The sequence below is a fragment of the Echeneis naucrates genome, chromosome 23 (assembly GCF_900963305.1).
Source record: "Echeneis naucrates chromosome 23, fEcheNa1.1, whole genome shotgun sequence".
NCBI classification, from domain to species: Eukaryota; Metazoa; Chordata; class Actinopteri; order Carangiformes; family Echeneidae; genus Echeneis; species Echeneis naucrates.
In genome coordinates, this window is record NC_042533.1 from 2534524 (window position 1) to 2555991 (window position 21468).

At 42.8% G+C, this 21468-nt stretch overlaps 2 protein-coding genes across 6 annotated transcripts; both read left to right on the forward strand.

Moving 5' to 3' along the window:
* Positions 1–447: 447 nt before the first annotated feature.
* On the forward strand, positions 448–13445 carry vezt (vezatin, adherens junctions transmembrane protein). Of its 3 annotated transcripts, none has more exons than XM_029495265.1 (12): positions 448–574; positions 1668–1805; positions 5951–6040; positions 6132–6316; positions 7544–7828; positions 8496–8654; positions 8814–8961; positions 9303–9670; positions 9896–10089; positions 10391–10497; positions 10605–10812; positions 11128–13445. In XM_029495265.1, the coding sequence occupies exons 1-12, from the start codon at positions 539–541 to the stop codon at positions 11676–11678; spliced, it is 2469 nt and encodes an 822-aa protein (XP_029351125.1). In that variant the 5' UTR covers positions 448–538; the 3' UTR covers positions 11679–13445. The 3 variants fall into 3 exon arrangements, with proteins under 3 accessions (XP_029351125.1, XP_029351126.1, XP_029351127.1); XM_029495266.1 differs by having other exon boundaries at positions 8508–8654; XM_029495267.1 differs by having other exon boundaries at positions 492–574; positions 1686–1805.
* A 1334-nt stretch (positions 13446–14779) lies between these two features.
* Positions 14780–20831, forward strand: metap2a (methionyl aminopeptidase 2a). Of its 3 annotated transcripts, none has more exons than XM_029495277.1 (11): positions 14780–14955; positions 16854–16941; positions 17029–17091; positions 17166–17268; positions 17876–18037; positions 18199–18380; positions 18809–18903; positions 18988–19084; positions 19308–19411; positions 19610–19725; positions 19807–20831. In XM_029495277.1, exons 1-11 carry the CDS (start codon positions 14800–14802, stop codon positions 20057–20059), a joined length of 1419 nt encoding a protein of 472 aa, XP_029351137.1. In that variant the 5' UTR covers positions 14780–14799; the 3' UTR covers positions 20060–20831. The 3 variants fall into 3 exon arrangements, with proteins under 3 accessions (XP_029351137.1, XP_029351135.1, XP_029351136.1); XM_029495275.1 differs by having other exon boundaries at positions 14780–14950; positions 16846–16941; XM_029495276.1 differs by having other exon boundaries at positions 14780–14950; positions 16846–16932.
* Positions 20832–21468: the final 637 nt, after the last annotated feature.

The window sequence follows — 21468 nt, forward strand, 5'->3', positions numbered from 1 at the left end:
TACGCAGGTTAAATTTAAGTGTATTGTTGTGTCAATTTTGATGAAATATTGAAAAGGTTTCATCTGACAGTTAATTTGTGTATTTATTGATAATTTAGTCTTAGAAATATAAAAAAAAGTCTGAAAGAAAAGAGTTTCAAATAAGACGTTTATTTTATTTTTATTTCCTGTCTATTGATCAGTCCTCTAACTGTTTCAGTTGGTAAACAAATTAGTTTTTCAGTTGTTTCTGTTTGAGGTAAAGCACAAAATGAACTACACATCTTCTCAGGTGTTTATTTATTTAATCAGATTCCGTTTATAAACTTTTATTTTGAAGGTGATCTTCCTGCTCCTTTCCGGTAACTTTACACTCCAACGGTTCCCCCTCGCGGCCACTTGAGGCGCCCTGACTGAGAGCGGCGTCACGGGATTTGTAGTTTTTAAGCGAACTTTAGCCACACCGGCTAACTTAGCAACTTCCCAACGGCCGGCTGCCGTCAAGCGTCGCCTACAACTTCATAATGCAGAGCGGGCTGCGTTTAGATGGCGCAGAGCAATGACTGAGGAGTTCGACGAAGATGTGGTTTTTGAGGTTTGTTGTCTTCCGACTCTGTTCTTCATCCACACTTGTAATGCTTTGTCATTCCTCCCCAAGCTGTGGGCTGGATGTACCGTGAAAGGTCCATTAGTACGGCAGCTAGCTTAGAGAGCTAGCCGGGATGCTAGCTGGACATAAGCAGCTGTTCGCCCCGCTGCCGTGTATTATCGGTGCAAAACAAATCCACAAATCTGACTGGGGGGGGGTCAATGTGTTTCTGCCAAGGAGCTTTGGGTGGTCATGAGGGCTGAGCCGGGCTGGTGGTGGAGGGGGGCATTGTTGCTGGTGTTTCATCAGAAGTAGACTAGTTGCTGGAGGTGGGGTGGGGAGGACCAGAGCCAATGCGTCGGTTCTGGAAAAGAGATCCACACACACAGCTTCCTTTGGACGGTGGCAACATGAGCTTGGACTTCGTGTGACGATGCATGTGAGTAGGATTTCATTGTCTGACTGCTGTCTACACTGAGTTGTGTAGGGTGATGGTTAGTGACATTAAACTGAGATGCTCCCATCACACCGGATGTCTGCCCAGCAGCTGGCAGAGAAGTGGGTCAGGCATCTTTGGGGCAAATTCAAGCATGAGATGAGAAAGAGCTTTCTTTGCTCAGTGCAAGGAAGCTGGATTATACCATAATCACTTGCGCTTTGGTGTCCAGTTGCCATCTTCCAGAGAGGAATTGAGGGGAATCTTGGCTGCATTCGTAGGCCCAAAACACAATCCTGACATCTGTAGGTGATGATTTACAGATTCACACGTGCAGGCATGCACACTTCATATTGTTCCTGCCAGAATAGAAAAGTAAGCTGCATGGTGGGGAGATAGGGGCTTTGGGCGAGGGTGGAGCCACAACTTCAGCTGATGAATCCTGAGGGATTGAAGTAGACCAGCTGAGCGAAACAGTGATGTGTTTGGACACACAATGGGAAAAAGTAGGGGAAGAAATCTGAAAGCACATCAGCTCAAACAGCATGAAACCGATGACCTCATCACCATATTTTCTCTTTCACTCTGGTGCAATCCACCAGTCATCCTTCTCCTCATCCATTACAGCTCATTTTATCTGACCATGTTGCTTTCACTTTGCAGAACTCTCCTCTTTTCCAGTACCTGCATGATCTAGGGCACACAGACTTCGAGGCATGTTCAACGGCAACACCGGAGGACGAATATGGCGAACAAGGGGAAGATCTCCCTTCTCCTGACGAAGATCCACGGAAAACTTCAGTGAGTTTCTGCATCACAGTCACAAATATCAGATACGCTACCACCACTAGCACTAAACACTAACATTAATTTTTTTTTTTTTGTTTTTTTTAGTGAATAGAATCAGTTTAAAGGTTAGAGATTTAATGTCTAACCCTCTAACCTTTCTGACACTGAGGTGAAACACGCAGAGACAGGGTCCTCATTTTAACCAGTGACAAATAGCTGTAAATCTTTGTGGGTTTATTTATCAGGCCACGGCACTTTAAAAAAGATGATTGTAAATGTGCCAAAAGAATGTTTTATATCTTTTTCTTTCCATTACCCAAAGTTTAATGTGCATCTTTGAATTGCTTGATTTCTCCAAACCCCTAAATCGTAATTTGCAATTTGGTCTTCTTTAACAAGAAGACCAAGAAAAATCAGCAATTCAACACTGCTTACCTGTAATTTCAACTATTTTTGATTAAATGAAAATCCCTTAAACATTTGGTAAAAATTTAGAATGGTTACAGATGAATTCTGTGTTGAATAATCTAGAACTATTATCAATCACATAATTGGATAACTGGGAGGATGCTCTGCAGATGAAATTAATCAAATAAACATTTCAGTTTAATTTCAGATCATATGTCGTAAGTTTCTCATTCTTTCTCTCTAAATTCTTATCCAGAAGCTACTGTTATTTCTCTTTAAATTCAAAGATCTCTATCTCTTACCCAGCACAGTGCATGTTTGTGCGTGTACGTGTGAGTGCCCCTGTTTGACTTGTGCAGTCAGGCAAAAAGTAATTAATTTGAATATTGACTCAGACACATATATCGGCACACTATCATCCACAGACTATTATGTACGCTGCTTTACATGCGTCATCTCAGTCAGAGAAGATTAAACGGAGATGGTGAGAATGGCTCCCTACATAGACGTACAGGTATTTTGCGTTACATGTTCTTTTCGCTCAGATAACATGCAACAGATCCGCTTTTAGCATGAGAGACTCTCTCTCACTGGTGCCTAATGTTGTGCTGATATCAGAGGAGATAGGTCAAATGTGATTACTGAGACTCACTCTGCCTTCTCTCTGATGCTGTTCCTGCCTCTGTGAGCATCCTCTTACATACTGTGTGTGTGTGTTTCTCTATGTCTGCCTCTACTGAAATTTACATGTATATGCCCGTTATTTTATTTTTTTAATAGACCTAGGTGCATTTCAATTTTGCAGTCAGTGGATTAAAAGTGGGAACTTTTAATGGAAGCAATGTAACAGTCACTGACTGTAGTTTGAGTCAACCTGTGATTCAGTTGGATGTGTAATGTGACCTGGGAGGCTCAGAAGGGATCACATGAATCTCATCCTCTCCTCATTCTGCCCCACCTCTTGCGACGGGAAACAGTGTGGTGTTTTCTTCATTCAGGAACTTTCCGTGCATGTCAGGCTTCCTCTCTGGGACACTGTTGTTTTTAAGGAGTCAAGAAGGATGGGGACTCAGATGAGACAGGAAAGCTTTGGGGTCGTCTCTCTCTGTGACCAGTTTCCTGGAGCCCAGAGAAAGTCGGAACCAAGATAAACAGTTTTCAAACTGACTGGCCAGGGTTTGGTTTTCATGAGCAGTAAAAGGCCAAACTGTACTATCATTTGTGGTTTGTACTGTATGTATGAATGTCCTTGACCTGCCATGCTGATAGTTTGGAGGTCATGTGTGTGTTTATGCTAGTTTGGGAAACGTTATACAACACACGCATGTCAAGAATTTCATATTAGCCTCTGGTGTCTGCAACTGAGTAGGAAGTGTATGATGCGCTTGACTTTTGTGTTAAGTTGGAATTTTCCTAAATAAATAGACTTGAAATTAAAGGTTTCTCATGCAATCAGGTGGGATGGACTTTTAGGACATTTAGTTTCAGCCAGATGAAACATGCCTCCATTTAGTGTTTTGTGGCGTCATGTTCACATATTATATAACCATATTTTCCTGATTTTAGTTTTACTAATTTACAGTTTTACTGCTTAGGCAAATAATTGATCATCAAGGTAAATTAGAGAAGAATTGTGTTTCATCAGCCTGTATTTAAGCTTGTTCATACTCACTCTCTTTTACCCCATTCTAGGCCTTAAACCAGTAATCAATCAGCCAATTAATTTGCAACTGTTTGGTAATCGATTAATGATTTTAAGTAAATTATTAATTCAAACATTCTTCAGTTTCAGCCTCTTCAATGTGAGGACTTGTTGCTCTTCTTTGTCTTTATATAGTGTGAACCATTTGAATTCTTGTTTGGGGGAAAACAAGAAATGTGAGGATGATGTGTTGGGATGTCTGGTTTTCTTCTCGACGTTTTATAGCTCCGTTGGTCTGGACCTTTGGTCAGTTATTCGGGACAATAATTTGCAGATTAACTAGGATTGAAAATAATCATCAGGTTCAGAATACTGACCAGTCTTATTTGCCTGGGTGATTTATTGCTGTTTAGGCAAATACAGCCTCATGACTGTACATGCAAGAATTGTTTTAGTCAGTATATAAACTGGTACCCAGTGCACCCTTCTCCAATCTGTTAATCTTTATATTCTTTATATTTGTCTTTAATTTTGCAGCTGATGGTTGCTTTCTTTATTGATTCATCTGTATTTTCTTTACTAGGCTACAGCTTTCCTGGTTTAGCCTGATTAAAACCCTGAAACTGCTGCAGATATTAAAAAGTTGCAAGAACTGTTCTATTTAGCAAACAAGACTTGTCAGTGCTAATGTTGGTTATGTCGCAATAGCAAAACCTTTTAGCACCTTTAATTGTCTGCAAGCTGATTAAACAGGTGATTGTTTCAGCAGCGCTCTACAACAAATACACATGATCTTACACAGTTGACTGTGCTGAGTTTCACAAAGTAAAAATTTATATAGAGTCTGGGAAATGAGATGACAGTGAGAGAATCCTAAATAGGTAAAACATGACTAGGACAGGATATTAAGGGCAGCAAGAGTTTTAACCTGTACAAACTTTGCATCTCTGTGGTCTTATCAGATGGGATTTCTGCTGCTTTGACTGGGGAAGAGACTAAACAGAGTTGTATCCTCGTGTGTGAGTGCATCCAAACACACACCCTCTGTTGGCTGAGATCAATGACCAGTGTTGTGTGTCCTGAAACTCAGTCTCCAATCAGTAGTCAATATGACCGCAGCCTTTAGACTAATAACACTTGTGGTTTATCCCCCAGGAAAAGGTCAACAATTGGGCTGCCTAGTCTGGATCAATAACCACTTCTTTTTGCCACAAGTGGGAATGCACACACTGAACAGATAAAGAGTAAACCCAAAGCCTCAACATACAAACATCTTTCAGTTCCCATTTATTCAAACAAAGAATTTCAGTGATGACACAAAACAACTAAGCAGCTTAGCGAATAGTAAATCCTATTCACGATTAGGCTTTACACAATTTTGGATTGCTTCCAGGCTCTTAGTGGTTGGATGAAAAACTTACAACATTTTGAAAAGCCTATGGTTTGCTCTGAGTCTGCACTTACAATGTGAAGTTCGGGTCACTGGATGTCAGTGTTTACACTGGGAGTCCCTGATGCTGGGAAAACGTAGACCCCAGTGTCTTTGTGTGTAGAGTAGGCATATACTCCTTTTTAATTTTACATTTTTTTATTTTTTATTTTGAAAGAACAAAAAAGGAAGCAATCCTCTTTGTCTGACAGACATGCATTTTGAAAGGATATAAAATAATTTCAGTTCTATTGATGTTGAAAATGTAAACACTGAGTTATAATTCTGAAGCAGAGATTTTCCAGTGATGTGGTTTTTGGGCCCGAGTAGTGCGATAAAAGACTCAGGAGTGAGTGTTGTACAAACACACATTGCAGTTATTGTTGTTGCCTGAAAGAGTTTGTCTCCTGGGAAACTCCTTTTGGCCGTGAACAATTGTTTGTGCGCACTTTGCATTGGTTGTGTGTGATTACTGGGAAATTGGTCAAGGGCAGAGGACGCTCTTCAGAATGACCGTAAGAATTGCAGGTGACTCATTTAATATTTCAATATCGAATATGTTTCTTAACTTACATGGTCCCTAATGATTGTGTTAGGAAGTGAGGCACTGCATAAAACTGCAGTGGAGCTCTTACTTTTTGTCAGCATTTTAATCTTGTCCCTGTGTGTGATTTGCAGGGCGGATGGCTGTGGAGATTGGCTGAGGCCCTGTGGAGATGGAGCCGGATTCACCAAGCAGCTGCATCTCACAAGCTGGAGCAGCAACTGGTAGGGAAAATGGGGAAACGGAAAGGAATGCTCGTATTAAAACCATAACTCCTGGTTTAATTTGAAATCGGCTTTCCTCCCTTTTCTGCAGGACTGTGTGTTTGGCCAGTACTCAGTGAGATGCATTCTTGACCAGGATGTGCTGCTGCAGGAGGACGTGGAGCTGATTGAGCTGCTAGATCCAAGCCTGCTCACCTTGGCCTCGTCGCCCTCTGGCTCACCCTGCCGAGCGAGCACCCTGCCCAGACCAAGCCTCATCGCCAGGCCCTCCCTATGGTACATTTACAGCAGTGGCCAACATAATTTGGCCACTAGAGAATATAATACTTTCTGATAGAACAGCAATGTAAACTGAAACAAAATTTTCAAAAATGACACATTTGAACTCCTTTCAACATTGCACCGTAAAATACTTGTTTCTGGAAGCAGTCTTTATTACATGTAAAAGGCCTTTAATTGCACATGTATTGTTTAGTTTGACACAAAGATTGACTTATCTTTTCCTAGAGCTTTCAGTAAGTGAAAATTCAGTTGTGTCGTGACACGGAGGCCCTTGTGTTTAACATGCCCTTAAATAATGAAACCCTAAACCCTCCACTTCCCTTAATGCAATTTAGCAGCGTTTTTCTTTAGACCCTCGTGGCCTCTAAACCCAAACTCAATTTCCCTCATTTTCTAATTTTTAAGATTTCAGTCATGGATCTGGTGTTAATGCAAACAGCAGCAGGATGCAGCAACATTGATTACCTTCACCGCTGTTTGTTCTTACGCCTTTACTCCATAAAAACTGACTCACTGTACACTAATTCTCATACTCCTACACAAATGTGTGCTTCACAAGGCTACTTGAGTCTTACGCCAGTTGAATGCTTTTAATGTGAGCTAACAGGATTAGGAAATGTTGAGTTAGCATTAGCATAGTAACTTAATCCAGCTGTGATTGAGATGGAGGAGAGTGGGACAGTAAAAGGCTGTTACTAAATCAAATCGAATCACATCTGATTTATTTATACAGAACCAAATCATTACAAAGTTACATCAAGGCATTTTACATATAGAACAGGTCTAGACCAAAGTCTTTATAAAATTATTTAAAGAGACCCAACAGATCTCCCGATGAGCAAGCACTTGGCCACAGTGGCGAAGAAAAGCTTCCTATAAGAGGCAGAAACCTCGAGCAGAACCAGGCTCAGGGGGGAAGCCATCTGCCCTGAGCGGTTGGAGAGAGGGAGAGAGAAGGAGATACTTGTGTGAAGAAATTAAAAACTGTTACACTGGAAATGGAATGATAAATTCTATATCAAAAAGGTGATCACAGAATATAAGTTCTAAAAAAAAATGTGGACCACAAATAGATAGTATAAATAAACGAAATATGGCCTGATTAATTTATTTATTTGATATTAATAGGACCATTCCTGTCTTTAATCCTGGCCCAGAAGATACATACGCATCTAAAGGTCTCACTTTCTGATAATAAATCTGCCCTTTTTAATCTCTCAGGGACATGGCGGGGCTGGTCGGCCTGGCTTCGGTGCTGTTGGGTCTCTGCTCTGTATCTGAGGGCCTCTGGTCTCTGGCTGTGGCTCCGTGGGGCCTGGCTCTGCTGGGCTGGGTGGGGCTGCGTGGGATTACGCTGTGGAGACGGGGCCGTGTCCAGAGGGCCGTCCATGCCAGGGCCACACAGCTTCAGACTCTGGTCCACAATAGCAAGACTCTGACCGGCCTGTCTCGCAAAGCACTGCGTCTGGTGCAGGAGACCGAAGTCATCTCCAGAGGATTCACCCTGTAAGTGTGCTTGTACTTTGTCACCAGCCCATCAACCAACCACACAATAATCATGTCTGTTCATACCCCTTCACACCACCCAGCTGCCACTGCTTCATCAGTGCCTTTTCAGTTGATCCCCTCCTTTGTTTGTAGGGTGTTACTTAACCTCCCCACACACTGTGACTCCTACAGGCATTTTAATATATAGTGCTTAGAATACTTGTGCTTATTTTAGATTATTTTAGATCACCACAGTCTCTGTGATGAGAAAAAATGAGTGGACTGTTGCTCTTTTTTGTAGTAAGGTTTTCCCTGAATGAATTAGCTGTCTGAAGTTATAATTTTTACTTTTGATGGCTTTTTTCACTTAATCATAGAAAAAAAAAAATCATCAGGAAATTATCTGCCATCACTGATAATTAGAATTGATAGACTCAGCGCTAAGCTGAGCTGATTTGTTTCTTAATACACTGAAAGGAGAGTGATATTGATCTTTATTATATGGAATATTTCCCAAATGTTGAAATAATAATTTATCGTATTCATGTCTGAATCATCTGTATGTTGTTTTGTCACGTAGCAAATATGTCATGTGTTGTCTTTAGCGATGTGGTGTTCAGTGTTGTGTGTACCCCCCTGCCTCTTTGGGACGTCTCCACAGTTGTATCACATTTCACTTGTCAAGTTTGCTCGACAGGGTGAGTGCGGCCAGCTCCTTTAGCAGGGCGGGGCCAGGGGCGGTGCCACGTGGCCAGCAGCTGATCGGACTGAGGAAGGCGCTGTACCGGGCGCTCCGCTCGGCCTTTAGAGCCTCACGGAGAGCCACCTGTCACATGCTCAAGGCATATCCTTTAGCTGGACAGAAAAACTGACATTGTTACACACGTGAGCAAGCTGCATGAACTGACCCGGAGGGAAAAAAAAAAAAAAAAAAAAAAAAAAACCTCGCTCACGGTCACAAAAAAACATTTTCTTTCGATGCATGTCCTTAACCCCTCCCAACGTTTCCTCTGAACTCTGAGATTGATAATGTGACCAACTACGTGTCTGCGGTGCCTCTGAAGGAGCTGGGCCTCGGCCTGGGCATCGAGCACCTGGGCGACGAGCAGGCCCAGGAGCTGACGGATGACTACAGCCTGCCTGCTCTGAAGGTGAGGCCTGAGGATTAAGCCCAGGAAAGAGAAACAAGAGCAGGTTGAGGGTACACAACAGTCTTCACCATTTTGAAACCACCATTCACAACCTTTTACAATAAAAGTAATTCTCCTAATCCACTTATTTGCTGTCCATTTCTGTAATGTATATTGTGACAAGACAGTGGATTCATGCTCAGACCTCAGTAAAATCAGCAAAAGCTCAAAGACTGTATCAAAGAAAGTAGGGACAAAGCGGTGCTGGTAATATCATGAACTTTTTTATACATCGGACAGTCTATAAACCTCCACACTGGATGTTATTGGAAAAAGTGTTTTTTTGGCTTGTCCTTCTGCAGATGCTGTTCCAGCTGTGGGTGGGACAAAGTTCTGAATGTTTCCGACGACTGGCCCTTCTGCTGTCCCCAAACCGAATAGAGGAGCCAGCAGAGGGAGGACTAAAAGCAGAAACTTCCTCTCCTTGTCCTCCTCTTCTGCCTCCCCTGCACCGGTCAATCATAGCAGTGACCGAGCCCTTGCATCACGCTCTGGCCAGCTGCCTTGGTGAAGTGCAACGCAGCTACGACTTCCACCGACATTTTGAAACCCATCCAAGGACGGCTGGATCTGAGAGAACCGGGCGGGCCAGAGAGAAGTGTCGAGAGCTCAACACCCTCCACACGTCCATCCGGAGCCTGCAACTGCACCTCAAGGCGCTGCTCAGCGAGTATGACACACACACACAAACCCTGACTGGCCTCATTCTAAACCCATAAGATGAGACTTTATTAGCCAGTATTGTGGATACGGGTGATTGCAGCAGCAACACAGTTTAACTCTTACCACAGTGGCCCAGGTTTGAGTCTGGCCTTTGGTCCTTAGCTGCATTTAATCCCCTTTCTCTGTCCCCATGAGAGACATTGATGTGACATTTTGAATCTGATGTCATCAGGATGATCATCCTGGAAGATGACCTGGAGAAACTAATGGTGTCCAAAGAACTGACAGAGCTGACGTGTGAGGGCTACCAGGACCTCAGCGACCGGCTGCACCAGTTGCAGCCACACATGCAAGCCAGTTCGGGTTGCTGGGAAGACACTATCAACCAGGTGGAGCGCATGCTCAGACGGGCCACCGCTTGTCCAGGTGAGCACCCTGAATGTAAGGCATCAATGAAAACAACATTAATAGTAATAACTTTTTACTCTTAATGCCCTTTAGACATCAGCACAGTGATAGCCTTTATAGGACTGTATTGGTTTCCATATTTCCAGGAGACCTATTTTTAGCACAGACTTCCTCCTTCCTTTACCGTGACTCACAACTGTTGCCAGTCATGGAGGAAGTAGCTTCTTAGGAATGTAGAGCAAGAAACAGACCAACCAGAGCAAAGTAATCGAGCTCCAAAACATGTTTTTGAGTTACTACAAGTTTACACTGTCTGCAGGTAAGGTAGACGGTCTGCAGCAGTGTGGTACTCCTGTATCTGAGATCCCTGAGTCTCCACCATCATACCCCCTGATCCTGGACAGAGATCCTGTACCAGAGGAGCTGGTGAGATCAGATGCCCACCTTATACACCGCGAGATTTTGGTACACCTCCCCATCTCTCCTCTTCTCTGACACCATTGTCATTCTCTCCCACTGCTTTGCTTGACCAGGAGTGGGAGGCCTACGTGTCCGACTCAGACTCTGATGGCGAAGGCAGAGGGTCTTGGTCTGACACGTTGTCACCGGAGGAACGGGAACGTCAGCGCAGGGAGAGGGAGGAGTCTCGCCGCGTCCTGTCGGAGTTAAAAGCTGTCCTGGGCTTCCGTGCGTCGGAGGGTGAGAGGATGAAGAGGAAGCAGCTGCTCTTCAATGACCAAGGTCTGCACTGGTGTTGCTGGTATTCTTAGAATGAGGCTGGTTTTATCTGGAATATTTTAGTCTGTCTCTCTGCTGATGCTCAGGGTAAAATAGGATAAAATCTGCAACAAGCTCACTGAATTAATATTAAAACTAATGTGTTAATCAGTGATTTATGATGAAATTGCTTGTTTTCTTTTCACGTCATAATATTTGTATCTGTCATTTAATATACAACTGATTTCTTGTTAGGTGTTAGATTTGTAACGCACTCAGAAAATTTCAATCAATGTATGAGATAATACCCAAATGATGTAGTTCTTCCTTTGCCTTCAGCTGCTGTGATGCCTTCAGCTCGCAGTGAGAGTTCAGATCCTTCCAACAAAGCATCAGACACTCCAGCCTCTGTAGGCTTGGTTGAGTCTGGTGATGAAGACGAAAACCATGTTTCAGGGCAGTCTGCAGGAAACGGAGGGGAGGAAGAGGAAGGAAAAGATGGCAGGGTGAGGCCTGACCCCTCTGCAGAGCCGCTGATGGAGTTCAGCTGTGGTTTGGAGGCAGAGGAAGGGGAATTGGACGGGAGTTTGGTTTGTCATAGAGGGGGGGGGGGAGCGTCGGAGCTGCATCAGTACGACGGGGTCCTGGAAGAGGGCGAGTCCCAGAACGGCCTGGACTGCTTCCTACTCCCTAAAGTCCCTGCCTTCTCTGTGATGGACAGACTGACAGAGATCCACGGCTCGGAGGCTCTCAGCTTCAGCTCTGCCCTCGCCGCACAGGTGGCGGCACGCTCACACTCGCTCATCAACATGGAGGAGCAGACGTTCGGAGACGATGGAGAGGAGGACGAGGAGGTGGAGCGTGATGCACGAACATCTGAGAAGGACTGAAATTAAAACCCGCTACTTTACCCGAGCAATGAGAGGAGGCCATATTTATGTCTGGTCGTCTGGGTGTCTCTTATCGATGGGTCTGTGTCACATCTTAGCTTGTGAAGATATTTCAAATTCACTCTTATTACCCATCCGTCCATGTTACTGTACATTACCCACAATTCTTACTGCTCTTTTGCTGTTAAAACTCAGGTACCAGAACCACTAAAACAGCGTAGAGGTCAGAAGACCAGAGTGTCTGCAGTTTACTTGGTTACATCCACATGGTGTAAAGTGTCCACAGTCGTTGAGAAGAGGAGTGAGGGAGGGAATTTGGTTCTAGAGGAGAGGAAAGGAGATGGAAGTGGGAATTATCTAAAGGTGTGTTCAGACAGAAAGCAAATATAAATGGGATTAAAAGTGAATTAACCCCAGCAACACAAAGACGTGTCTCCGCAAGTTCAGTGTGCCATTGAAAAGGGAAATATCCAGGCTCCTCCCAGGACTTCATGAATTGATTTCATCAACACACTGAGGCACTCCACACAAAGGTGCAATTTCTACCTCTGAAAATTCTGTTTTTAAGTCCCACACCTCATTCTTACGGCTTCATTTTGATTTGTTTACTTTATTTTGTGTTTTTATCATTAGTAGTAGTTGTATCAGTGTTTCCCCCGAGTTTAGCCTCTGACTGTCCAAAGCTCATTGTCACCATAACAACAATCTGTCCTACTTTACTTTGTAAGCTGTACTTTTTAAATTACAGTGAGTTTTGAGGCCTTATAATTGACCACCTGATGACCAATTTAATTTATCAGATGATATAGAATGAATGAATTGGAGAAACATGTAACACCAGTAGAAACACCAGAAATACTATAGAAATAAAAGTGCTTATTATGCAGGTTGGTCCATTTCCCCTGGTGATCAACTAAGTTTTTAGCTTTACTTATTCAAACAAAATAATTTATTTATTTTGTTATCAATCTGAACGTACAAGTTAAAGTCCAGTGAATGTGGGGTAAAAAGTAAAACCTTAATAGCAGAGTCAAAGTATATATATCAGCCTAAAATTGAAATACTAAAGCAAACAGATCGATGGGAGAGAAAACATTTGCTTTCTGTCTGAAGGGCCTGTAAAGGAGAAGGCTGAAGTCAGCCGACCTTAGTGCTCATAGGCAGGCAGACCTACACAAAGTGCAAGAACAGGAAGTGCAATTCTATTTTTATTCTGAGCCCTTTATTTCTGTCCCAATCAATCTCTGATTGGACACAATGGGGATAGCGGTGAGGTGGATAAGTACGAACATACATTCATGATCCTGTTTGCCATGACACATTTGGAATACAACACTATTGTATCTATGAACAATTAGTGAAGACTGAAAAAAACAAAAAAAAAAAAACACGTTCTCAGCATCTGTGTTTACAGGGGCACGCTCACAGCAGCGGTCAGGCGGCCTTGTTTTTGACACTAAGTTGTGTAGCATGAATTGAATGAACTGTGCTGCTGTGAGATTTAGAGTCAAATACCTCTCTGTGTGGGGATGGTGACAACAAAAGAGACTGATTTTTCTCTCATGTGAGGGCAATCTGTAACTCTATGTTCCACATGGAGTTACCATAAGAGTCTGATAGCCCTGATGTATGCCTCCACCTTCCTCATCTTTCTTGTCTCCATGTTTGCCTTGTCCTGACCCCCTTCCTCTCTGCACCCTCCCCTGGGATGAAGTAAACCCCCTCCTGCATTTTCCAATGTGAAATAAAATACCATTCTGGAAGTGTTCACTGTTTCCGGCGGTCTTTACTGACACTAGGCTGAGCTCGTGTTTCACAGACTCTGGTGACCCGGAGGTTTAGAAACAGGTTTGGTGGGTTATGTGATATGTAGCGTGAGATTTTGCATTTGTCTGACCCACAACAGCTGGTGCTCCCCTTTTAAACCCTTTGAGGGGCTATTACTCACAGACCTGCATTTACTCAACCACTGCAGTTTTGAGGTTATTGCACTTTACTTAAGTATTTCTATTGTATTCTTTATTCTTCACTACATCTGAGAGTACTTGTTCCCTGCGAAAGAAAGTGAAGTATACATAAATTTACAATCAAATATTGACATAAAGAAACATGTTTATAAACTCCATCACATTGCTGTAGATCTACCTTGTGGCCCTCAAATGTTTAGGATACTGTCCTTTATTTTGTTAGAGCAAATTATCACTTTCATTATCATTTTCTCTGTAAATTTGAATTTCAGTTACTATTTGAAGCAAAGAGGTAAAATAATATTTTTTAAAAAATGCCTAGGATGAGACAAGACATACAAAGAGTTTGGCAGTAAACACACCAAACACACAAATCTTGTGCTCCCTGGACACAACAAACTGCATCACGTGTTTTTAAATGGCCTAAATATAAAACACCTCACCTCTTTATAATTAGTTCATTTGCTGTTGTGACTTTGCCATCTGGTGGTGGCTTCTGTCTCTGCTGCTTTGAAACTTCAATACACAGCACAACTTTAAATCTATGTGAAGGTTTTGAACCAGCTTATATAAAACAATGAATAATTGTTCGTCTTGTTGTTGATTGAACCCATATAGGTGCATGTGTTCGTGTTATGAATGAGTGTATTCATACTGCAGTGCAGGATCTTCCCTCTTTAGGCTCAGCTGATTCAGCATGTTGTACTCTGCGATGCCTCCATGTGCTTTTCATTAGCTCAGATTTCTGACTACTCCCTGTTAAAAAGCGAGTTCCCCAGAATTATGTATTATTTTTATTTTTATTTAAGAATTCACAAATGAGAAGAGTTTAAAATAAAAGCACAAATTCGAGCATCTGAAATGCTCATTTGCAAGAATATATGCTTATTGAATCATTCATGCGCTTCTACAGATAAAAATCCTAACAGCTATACACATTTTAAACGCGTTTCATTTGTGTTAAAATGTAAGACGAAATAAATGTTCAAATGCCCAAGTATGACAATATCATTTTATTTTGTGTTTCGATTTCAGTAAAATATGTTTCTGCCTATTCGACAGTTACGCTAAAATGCGGACTGTCCGTGAAAGCATCGTCATACTCAGCATTCCCACAATCCTTTGCGCTTCCTTTTCCACCAGCGTCTGCGATCATGGCGGACGTGGTAGCGGAGCAGGCTGCGGAGGAGAGGGCGGCCCCGGGCCGGCAGCTGAACGGGGAGACGGAGGACAGAGAAGAGGCCGACCCGGTGGAGACCGCTAAGAAGAAGAAGAAAAAGAAGAAGAAGAAGTCTGCGACCGCAGGTGAGGTCTGCTCGGAGCGGCTTCATGCTAACAGGCTAACAGAGCTGCAGCAAGGCGGCCATTTTTACTAACGGCCAACCGGAAACGGTGACCGGCTTCCTTCAAAAATAAAGGCCCGGGTTTAAAATAACATTTAAGAGAAATTAAACAAAAATAATATCTGAACATTTAGAGCATTCAGACGACCACGGAGCTGTTATTCCTCCAATAACTGATATGTGGGATGAGTCAGGTGGGGCTAATAATATATTTTACACGGGCTGCCGTAGAAGTTTTGTTCGTAAATCTAAATTATGTGTTAGACGATTCATTGTCAACAACAAAACACCAAAGATGCTATCATTAGGCTGCTATCATTAGACACAAGAAAGTGTCAGCTTTGCATCATGCAAGTTTAGTTTAGATGCGATCTAAGTTTTGTATAGAAAATTCACAAGATTCCAAATATTGTCATCAGTCTTATCAACTTTTGATAACGTGTTATAATGGAAGGCTTAATTGTCTTTATTGATCACACATATATTTATAGACCACATATACAAATGTCTTAATAGTGTAGTCTGGTCCAATAGGGCTGGTTTTTTTAATTTGAAAGCCCCCCCGGAAACGCAGTGACATGCTGTGCGTGACTTGCCCCTGGTGCTCGTTAGCCATGCGGGCTGAGCGGTGTGGACCGTCGGGCCTCTGGAAACACGCCGGGCTTCGGTCAGAACCGGATCCGGGGTCGGTGACATCCACCCCGGGCCGAACATTGACTCATCTCATCTTATTCTGACAGCAAGCAGTGAATCTGCGTCAAAGCTGCTGCCTTCACTGACTCCCCTCAGCCAAGTTTCCCTGTTTCGTAATTCCCTCGTTGCCCAGAGTTGTTATGTAAGAAAAGATGCTTTATCTGGTAAATAAACTCCATAAAAACAAAAAACATTGTAGCTTAGATACACATTAAACAACAGATAGATTAGATGGGCCAACCGTCATGTTACAGCACACTGATGACAACAAGAAGGATTAAAATTTAACCCACAGCTGTAGACAAATAATGTGTAATCTATACAGCATTAATCAGACGCACAGTGTGTGTTTTAAGAGCTGCAGTCTGTAATATGCAGTTGAGAACACACCCCAGATTTAATCATGATTTATACATAAACACGTTTTAAGTTAATTATTGTTTTTGTAATATCACCTGAAGACCTGTTTTTTAGAAATGCGCTGTTAAAAAGACAGCATCTCAAAAATGGAGATTAACCAGATTGATGTTTTATTTTTACTGACTGACATTTCCAGTTTTAACGGTCAGTAAGTAAGTTGGAGGATCTGAACCTCCACCCATCTATTATCTCTACTGCTTATTCAAATAGGGCCAAATTAAATCAGAGCAGTCTTACTTATACGGCACCAGTTGATGACTTATGTCCAGTCATCTCACGGCCAAATGGAGCAGGTCTAGACGTGCTAAATAGGGCTGGTTTGTCAGACGGCCGCCATTATTGAGACAAACATCCACTCCTGCTCACACTCAGACTTATGGACAGTTTAACCTAAACCTGCATGTGAGAGGAAGCAGGCGCAGGAAGAACATGCAAACTCCACACAGCTGAAATTCAGTGAATTAGCTTAAATAATAATTTGCTGTGTAGCTGCTGGCATAAATAATCTTGTTTACGCACTCTGTTTTTCTCTCTTATCTGATATGAAAATGAGCCAAATCTTCCACTCAGTGAAACATTTGGAACTAAAGCACCCATTTAATCTGATTGGTTCTCTGAATTGACAGCTAATGTTAGTTGAGCCGCTGTGATCCCTCCTATTTTAAAGAGACCTACACAAAGGGGACAGTCCCCATTTCAAGGCTTTCCCACATAATCGCTCCCTGGCCTGTGTTCATGATGTAGGCACTGAGCCGGAAGCCGATGGCGTGGCCGAGGTGACCAAACAGCTGGAGAAGCAGGCGATGGAAGACAAAGAGAAGGAGGAAGACGGCGAGGAAGGTGACTGATGACACAACCGCTACATATAACATTCAGACATTAGATTTGCTGCTGGTGTAACAGCAGAGTGTAACTTCACTCACACAGATGGAGATGACGGAGAAAACTCGACAGGGAAAAAGAAGAAGAAGAAAAAGAAGAAGAAAGGACGTAAGTTGACAGAATAAAATATGTGTGTTTTGTAGTTAATTTTTTGATGCTGATGTTTCTCTTTATACTTTCAGCCAAGTCTCAGACTGATCCCCCGTCTGTTCCCATCTGTGAGTTATATCCAAACGGGGCGTTCCCCATCGGACAGGAGTGTGAATACCCGGCCTCACAGGACGGGTAAGAAGAAGACAGGAGATTCAGCTCTCATGTTGTCTTTAACTCAATGTCTGTTTTCCTTGGCTTTTATCATGCTTGTTTCTGATGTGGTTTGTCTCACATCTCTGCCTTTTCTCTTTTGTCTTCCCTTCCATCTTTTCTGTGCGTGTCTGCGCACGCATGCGTATGCACATACAGTTTATGAACACAAACATCCAATACCAGACATTTCATGTATTTAAAAAAAAAAAAAGAGAAGCTTTTCCAGCTTTGAGCTAAATCTTTTTCTGCCTCGTGTTTCCCTTCTGTGTCTTGTTGAGAGAAATTAAAGACAATAGTTTAAGACAGACATATGTTCTTGGTTCTCCTGCATCTAGCGGCATAAATACCCCGAGAAAAGACCTGTCGACAGCCATTCTGATTCCGTAACAGAAATATTGCACAGAGCTCTCAACTAACGGTTACATCCATTTTTCAAGGCTGAATATTTTAACCATTTTGGCACCTGAGGAGAAAGTGACATTTATGAGACATTTTCTGACAAATCAAATGAAAAATATGATTTGTAAAATACCATTTTAACAGCATTTAAGTCCTGACAGGAAAACTCACATTTCTTTTCTCTCAGCCGCAGTGCAGCGTGGCGAATGACCCATGATGAGAAGCGGGTGCTGGACAAAGCCAACGAGGAGGTGTGGAACGACTTCAGACAGGCGGCCGAGGCCCACAGACAGGTCCGCCAGCACGTCCGCAGCTTCCTCAAACCCGGAATGACCATGATCGAAATCTGGTGAGGCCGCCTCTGTGACTGCACGAGTGAAGTAGAGTAGAAGTTTCTTAAACAGTGAGGCAGAAGAAATGTAGCTGAAGGTGAAAGTGTTTTAAAGTGATGAATCAGATGAAGCAGTTGTTCTGACTTTGTGTCCCCCCCCCCCCCCCCCCCCCCCCCAGCGAGCGGCTGGAGGACTGCTCTCGTAAGCTGATAAAGGAGAACGGGCTGAACGCCGGCCTGGCCTTCCCCACCGGCTGCTCCCTCAACCACTGCGCTGCCCACTACACTCCCAACGCCGGAGACACCACAGTGCTGCAGTACGACGACGTCTGCAAGATCGACTTCGGCACGCACATCAACGGTACTGCACTGACGCAGAAGAGCAATGCGTTCAGGGCCAGTTTATATCCTTAATGGATCAGAGTCGGAACAGAATCATTAACAGCTGCTCATTTGGTTAAAGTTTTTTTTTTTTTTTTTTTTTTCTTTTCTAAAGATATATCTTGATTACAAATCATTCATCACTTCCTGTATTATGTATTGGTTTCAGTTCTTTTCTAACTGCATAATAACAAATAGATCAGTGCTTATTCCAAAACCAAGAAATAGTTGTCATTGGTAAAAATTATTAGAGAAAATATAAAGTTAAGAGGCAGCTCAGCTATCACAAATTGTATATCCAGACCACAGTAGCCTTTTTTCTCTTTAATAATGTGTACATGATTATAAATGTTTTAATTCTGGGTGACATAAGACTTTTTTTTCCTGATGTTGGCGTTTCCTCTGCAGGGCGGATCATTGACTGTGCCTTCACTGTCACATTTAACCCAAAGTATGACAAGCTGCTGGAGGCTGTGAAAGACGCCACCAATACTGGAATCAAAGTAGGAATCTCTCTCACACACGCGCACACACACCTTGTTTGAGCTGTACTGACTGTGCCGCTGACGGTTTCCTGTTTGTGGCAGAATGCCGGCATTGATGTGCGTCTGTGTGACGTTGGCGAGGCCATTCAAGAGGTGATGGAGTCGTACGAGGTCGAGCTTGATGGCAAAACATACCAAGGTGCGTCCTCACCTGAAAACACGAGGAGGTGGTGAGCCACGCAGAACCTGTTTCTGCACCAGCAACATTCGCTTCAACACAGTGAAGCCACTTCTTGTATATATTATAATATTAAAAATCAGTTGTTGTGTTAGCTACACAGTTTGTAGCAGTCATGATTGTTTTAAGTCACTGATGTCTGAAAGTTTCTTGAAACTAGCGAAACTTTTTTGTCGTGCTGCAGTGAAGCCGATCCGAAACCTGAACGGTCACTCAATCGGTCAGTACAGGATACACGCCGGGAAGACGGTGCCCATCGTCAAAGGAGGAGAAGCCACGAGGATGGAGGTGTGTGTGTTTTAGTGGCACAAAAAGTAAAAACACAACCTGCCAATGATCATAAAAATGATATTGTGGCTGTTTTTCCTGAATATTTGTTGGTAAAAAACCTACATGTTAACACACGAAAGAGTATTTTCAGCCTTGGTTCTTGTTTTTTTGCAGTTACGCTGTTGTTGATGGACTTTGTGTGTTTTCACTCTGCAGGAGGGGGAGGTTTACGCCATCGAGACGTTCGGCAGCACAGGTAAAGGTGTGGTCCACGATGACATGGAGTGCTCTCACTATATGAAAAACTTTGATGTCGGCCATGTCCCCATCAGGTAAAAGTTCGGCCTCAGCGCACACAAACACACCTACTGTGTTTTGTTTTGTTTAGTCATAGATACTTCCTTCCTCTCCAGGTTGCCCAGAGCGAAGCACCTCCTGAACGTGATCAACGAGAACTTTGGCACGTTGGCGTTCTGCCGGCGTTGGCTGGACCGCCTTGGTGAGAGCAAGTACCTGATGGCCCTGAAGAACCTGTGCGACCTGGGCATCGTGGACCCGTACCCGCCGCTCTGCGACACTAAGGGCTGCTACACCGCTCAGTTCGAGCACACCATCCTGCTCAGGCCCACCTGCAAGGAGGTGGTGAGCCGGGGAGACGACTACTGACACCCCCCTCCCCCGAAACACTGCAACGACAGCACCACCACCCCCGCTGCAACCACTCCTTCACCTTCAGCCCCCGTTAGTAACCCCTCCCTCAGAGAAACAGCAGATAAGCGCTTCAGACACAAACAGGAAGTGGTTTCCTCAGAGCAGCTGTGAAGGATGCCAAATGCTACTTTATTCTACCCATAATGCACCACTTGCAGCCTGAAAAGAAGACGGACCGGCTTTCTGAGTTTTCTATCATCAACCACAGCTAAAGAAAATGTAAACGCACCGACACACCTTTCTTTGTTGGAGGAAACAGTTTCCTTCAATGTCCTGCGGACCTCATTTACAAAATAAAGTTAACTGTTAAACAGTTAGTTTTCAGTCCAAGCCCACTGTTCACACAGACGGACACACCCCCATTTTTATTTTCTGTCTGAGCCTCCAGTGCTTTAGTGCTTGAGTTAAATTAAGCACAAACCTTACTGATGCATGAAACCCCTGCAAAGCAGTAAAGGAAGTAAAGCTGTCGTTCCAAACACGTCATCATACAGACGCAGAGCGTCTGCAGCCGTTTGATTGGCTCCTGTCGAGGGGGGCGGAGGGTGAGGGAGGGGGGAGATGTTACTCTGGCCCCTTCAGTCATGGTTTCTTTGATATTTGTAAAATATCTTTGAAATGGCTGCTGCCACTGTATGTTCCAAATTAAAATGCTTCATTTTGAACTCCCTGAAAATGTTTTTGTAAGAAAAAAAAAGAAAAAAAGATTAAAATAATTTTGCTCATTCTGGGCCGTCCGCTTCTGATGTCTCCAAACAGGACAGCAAACAACCAGGAACAGGCAACAATTTAACTGGCATTTAAGTCTTTCTTCTCATTTTGGCAGAATTACCGTCAAACTTAATCTGAAGGAAAAAAAAACATTTTACATTTAAGATAATAAAATTCAGTTTAACCAAAATGTCCATCACACTTGTATTTTCTCACATTTTAATCATTAAGTAAAAAAACTTGGACAGTTAATCTGTAATTTAAGGAGAAAAGGTGAGTTTAACTTTCAATCCTTCATTTGCTATTTTCTATTTCTTCTGAATTTTAAAGATACTTAGTTTAAATGAGTAGGGAGTCCTGTGTAATTAGTTTTAAACCAATTTAAATGAAATATTTATGAACGAGAAAGAAGACAAGAGACTGACATGTTTTGTAGAAAAATGAAAAAATATTCTCATTTATTGAGGTAATTTTCTCTAGAAAAAATTGAGGTAACAATTTGCATAGTATAACTTTCATAAATTTACACACACACACCCATGTAGTAGTAAGAAAACACAAACAATGTCTCGCAACGTTTGTCACTGAAGGAAAAAACAAAATGAAGTGTGCTTTGAATTTCCCTCCGGTGGATAAATCCAGAGGGAATATGA

Bases quoted from the DNA above. Each gene is read 5' to 3' on its own strand.
- vezt (XM_029495265.1), top strand. From the start codon at position 539: ATGACTGAGGAGTTCGACGAAGATGTGGTTTTTGAG. The intron at 6,041-6,131 runs GTAGGGAAAATG...CCTTTTCTGCAG, and splicing joins ACAAGCTGGAGCAGCAACTG to GACTGTGTGTTTGGCCAGTA. The intron at 10,498-10,604 runs GTGAGATCAGAT...TTGCTTGACCAG, and splicing joins ATCCTGTACCAGAGGAGCTG to GAGTGGGAGGCCTACGTGTC.
- metap2a (XM_029495275.1), top strand. From the start codon at position 14,800: ATGGCGGACGTGGTAGCGGAGCAGGCTGCGGAGGAGAGGGCGGCCCCG. The intron at 17,092-17,165 runs GTAAGTTGACAG...TTATACTTTCAG, and splicing joins GAAAAAGAAGAAGAAAGGAC to CCAAGTCTCAGACTGATCCC. The intron at 19,726-19,806 runs GTAAAAGTTCGG...CTTCCTCTCCAG, and splicing joins GTCGGCCATGTCCCCATCAG to GTTGCCCAGAGCGAAGCACC.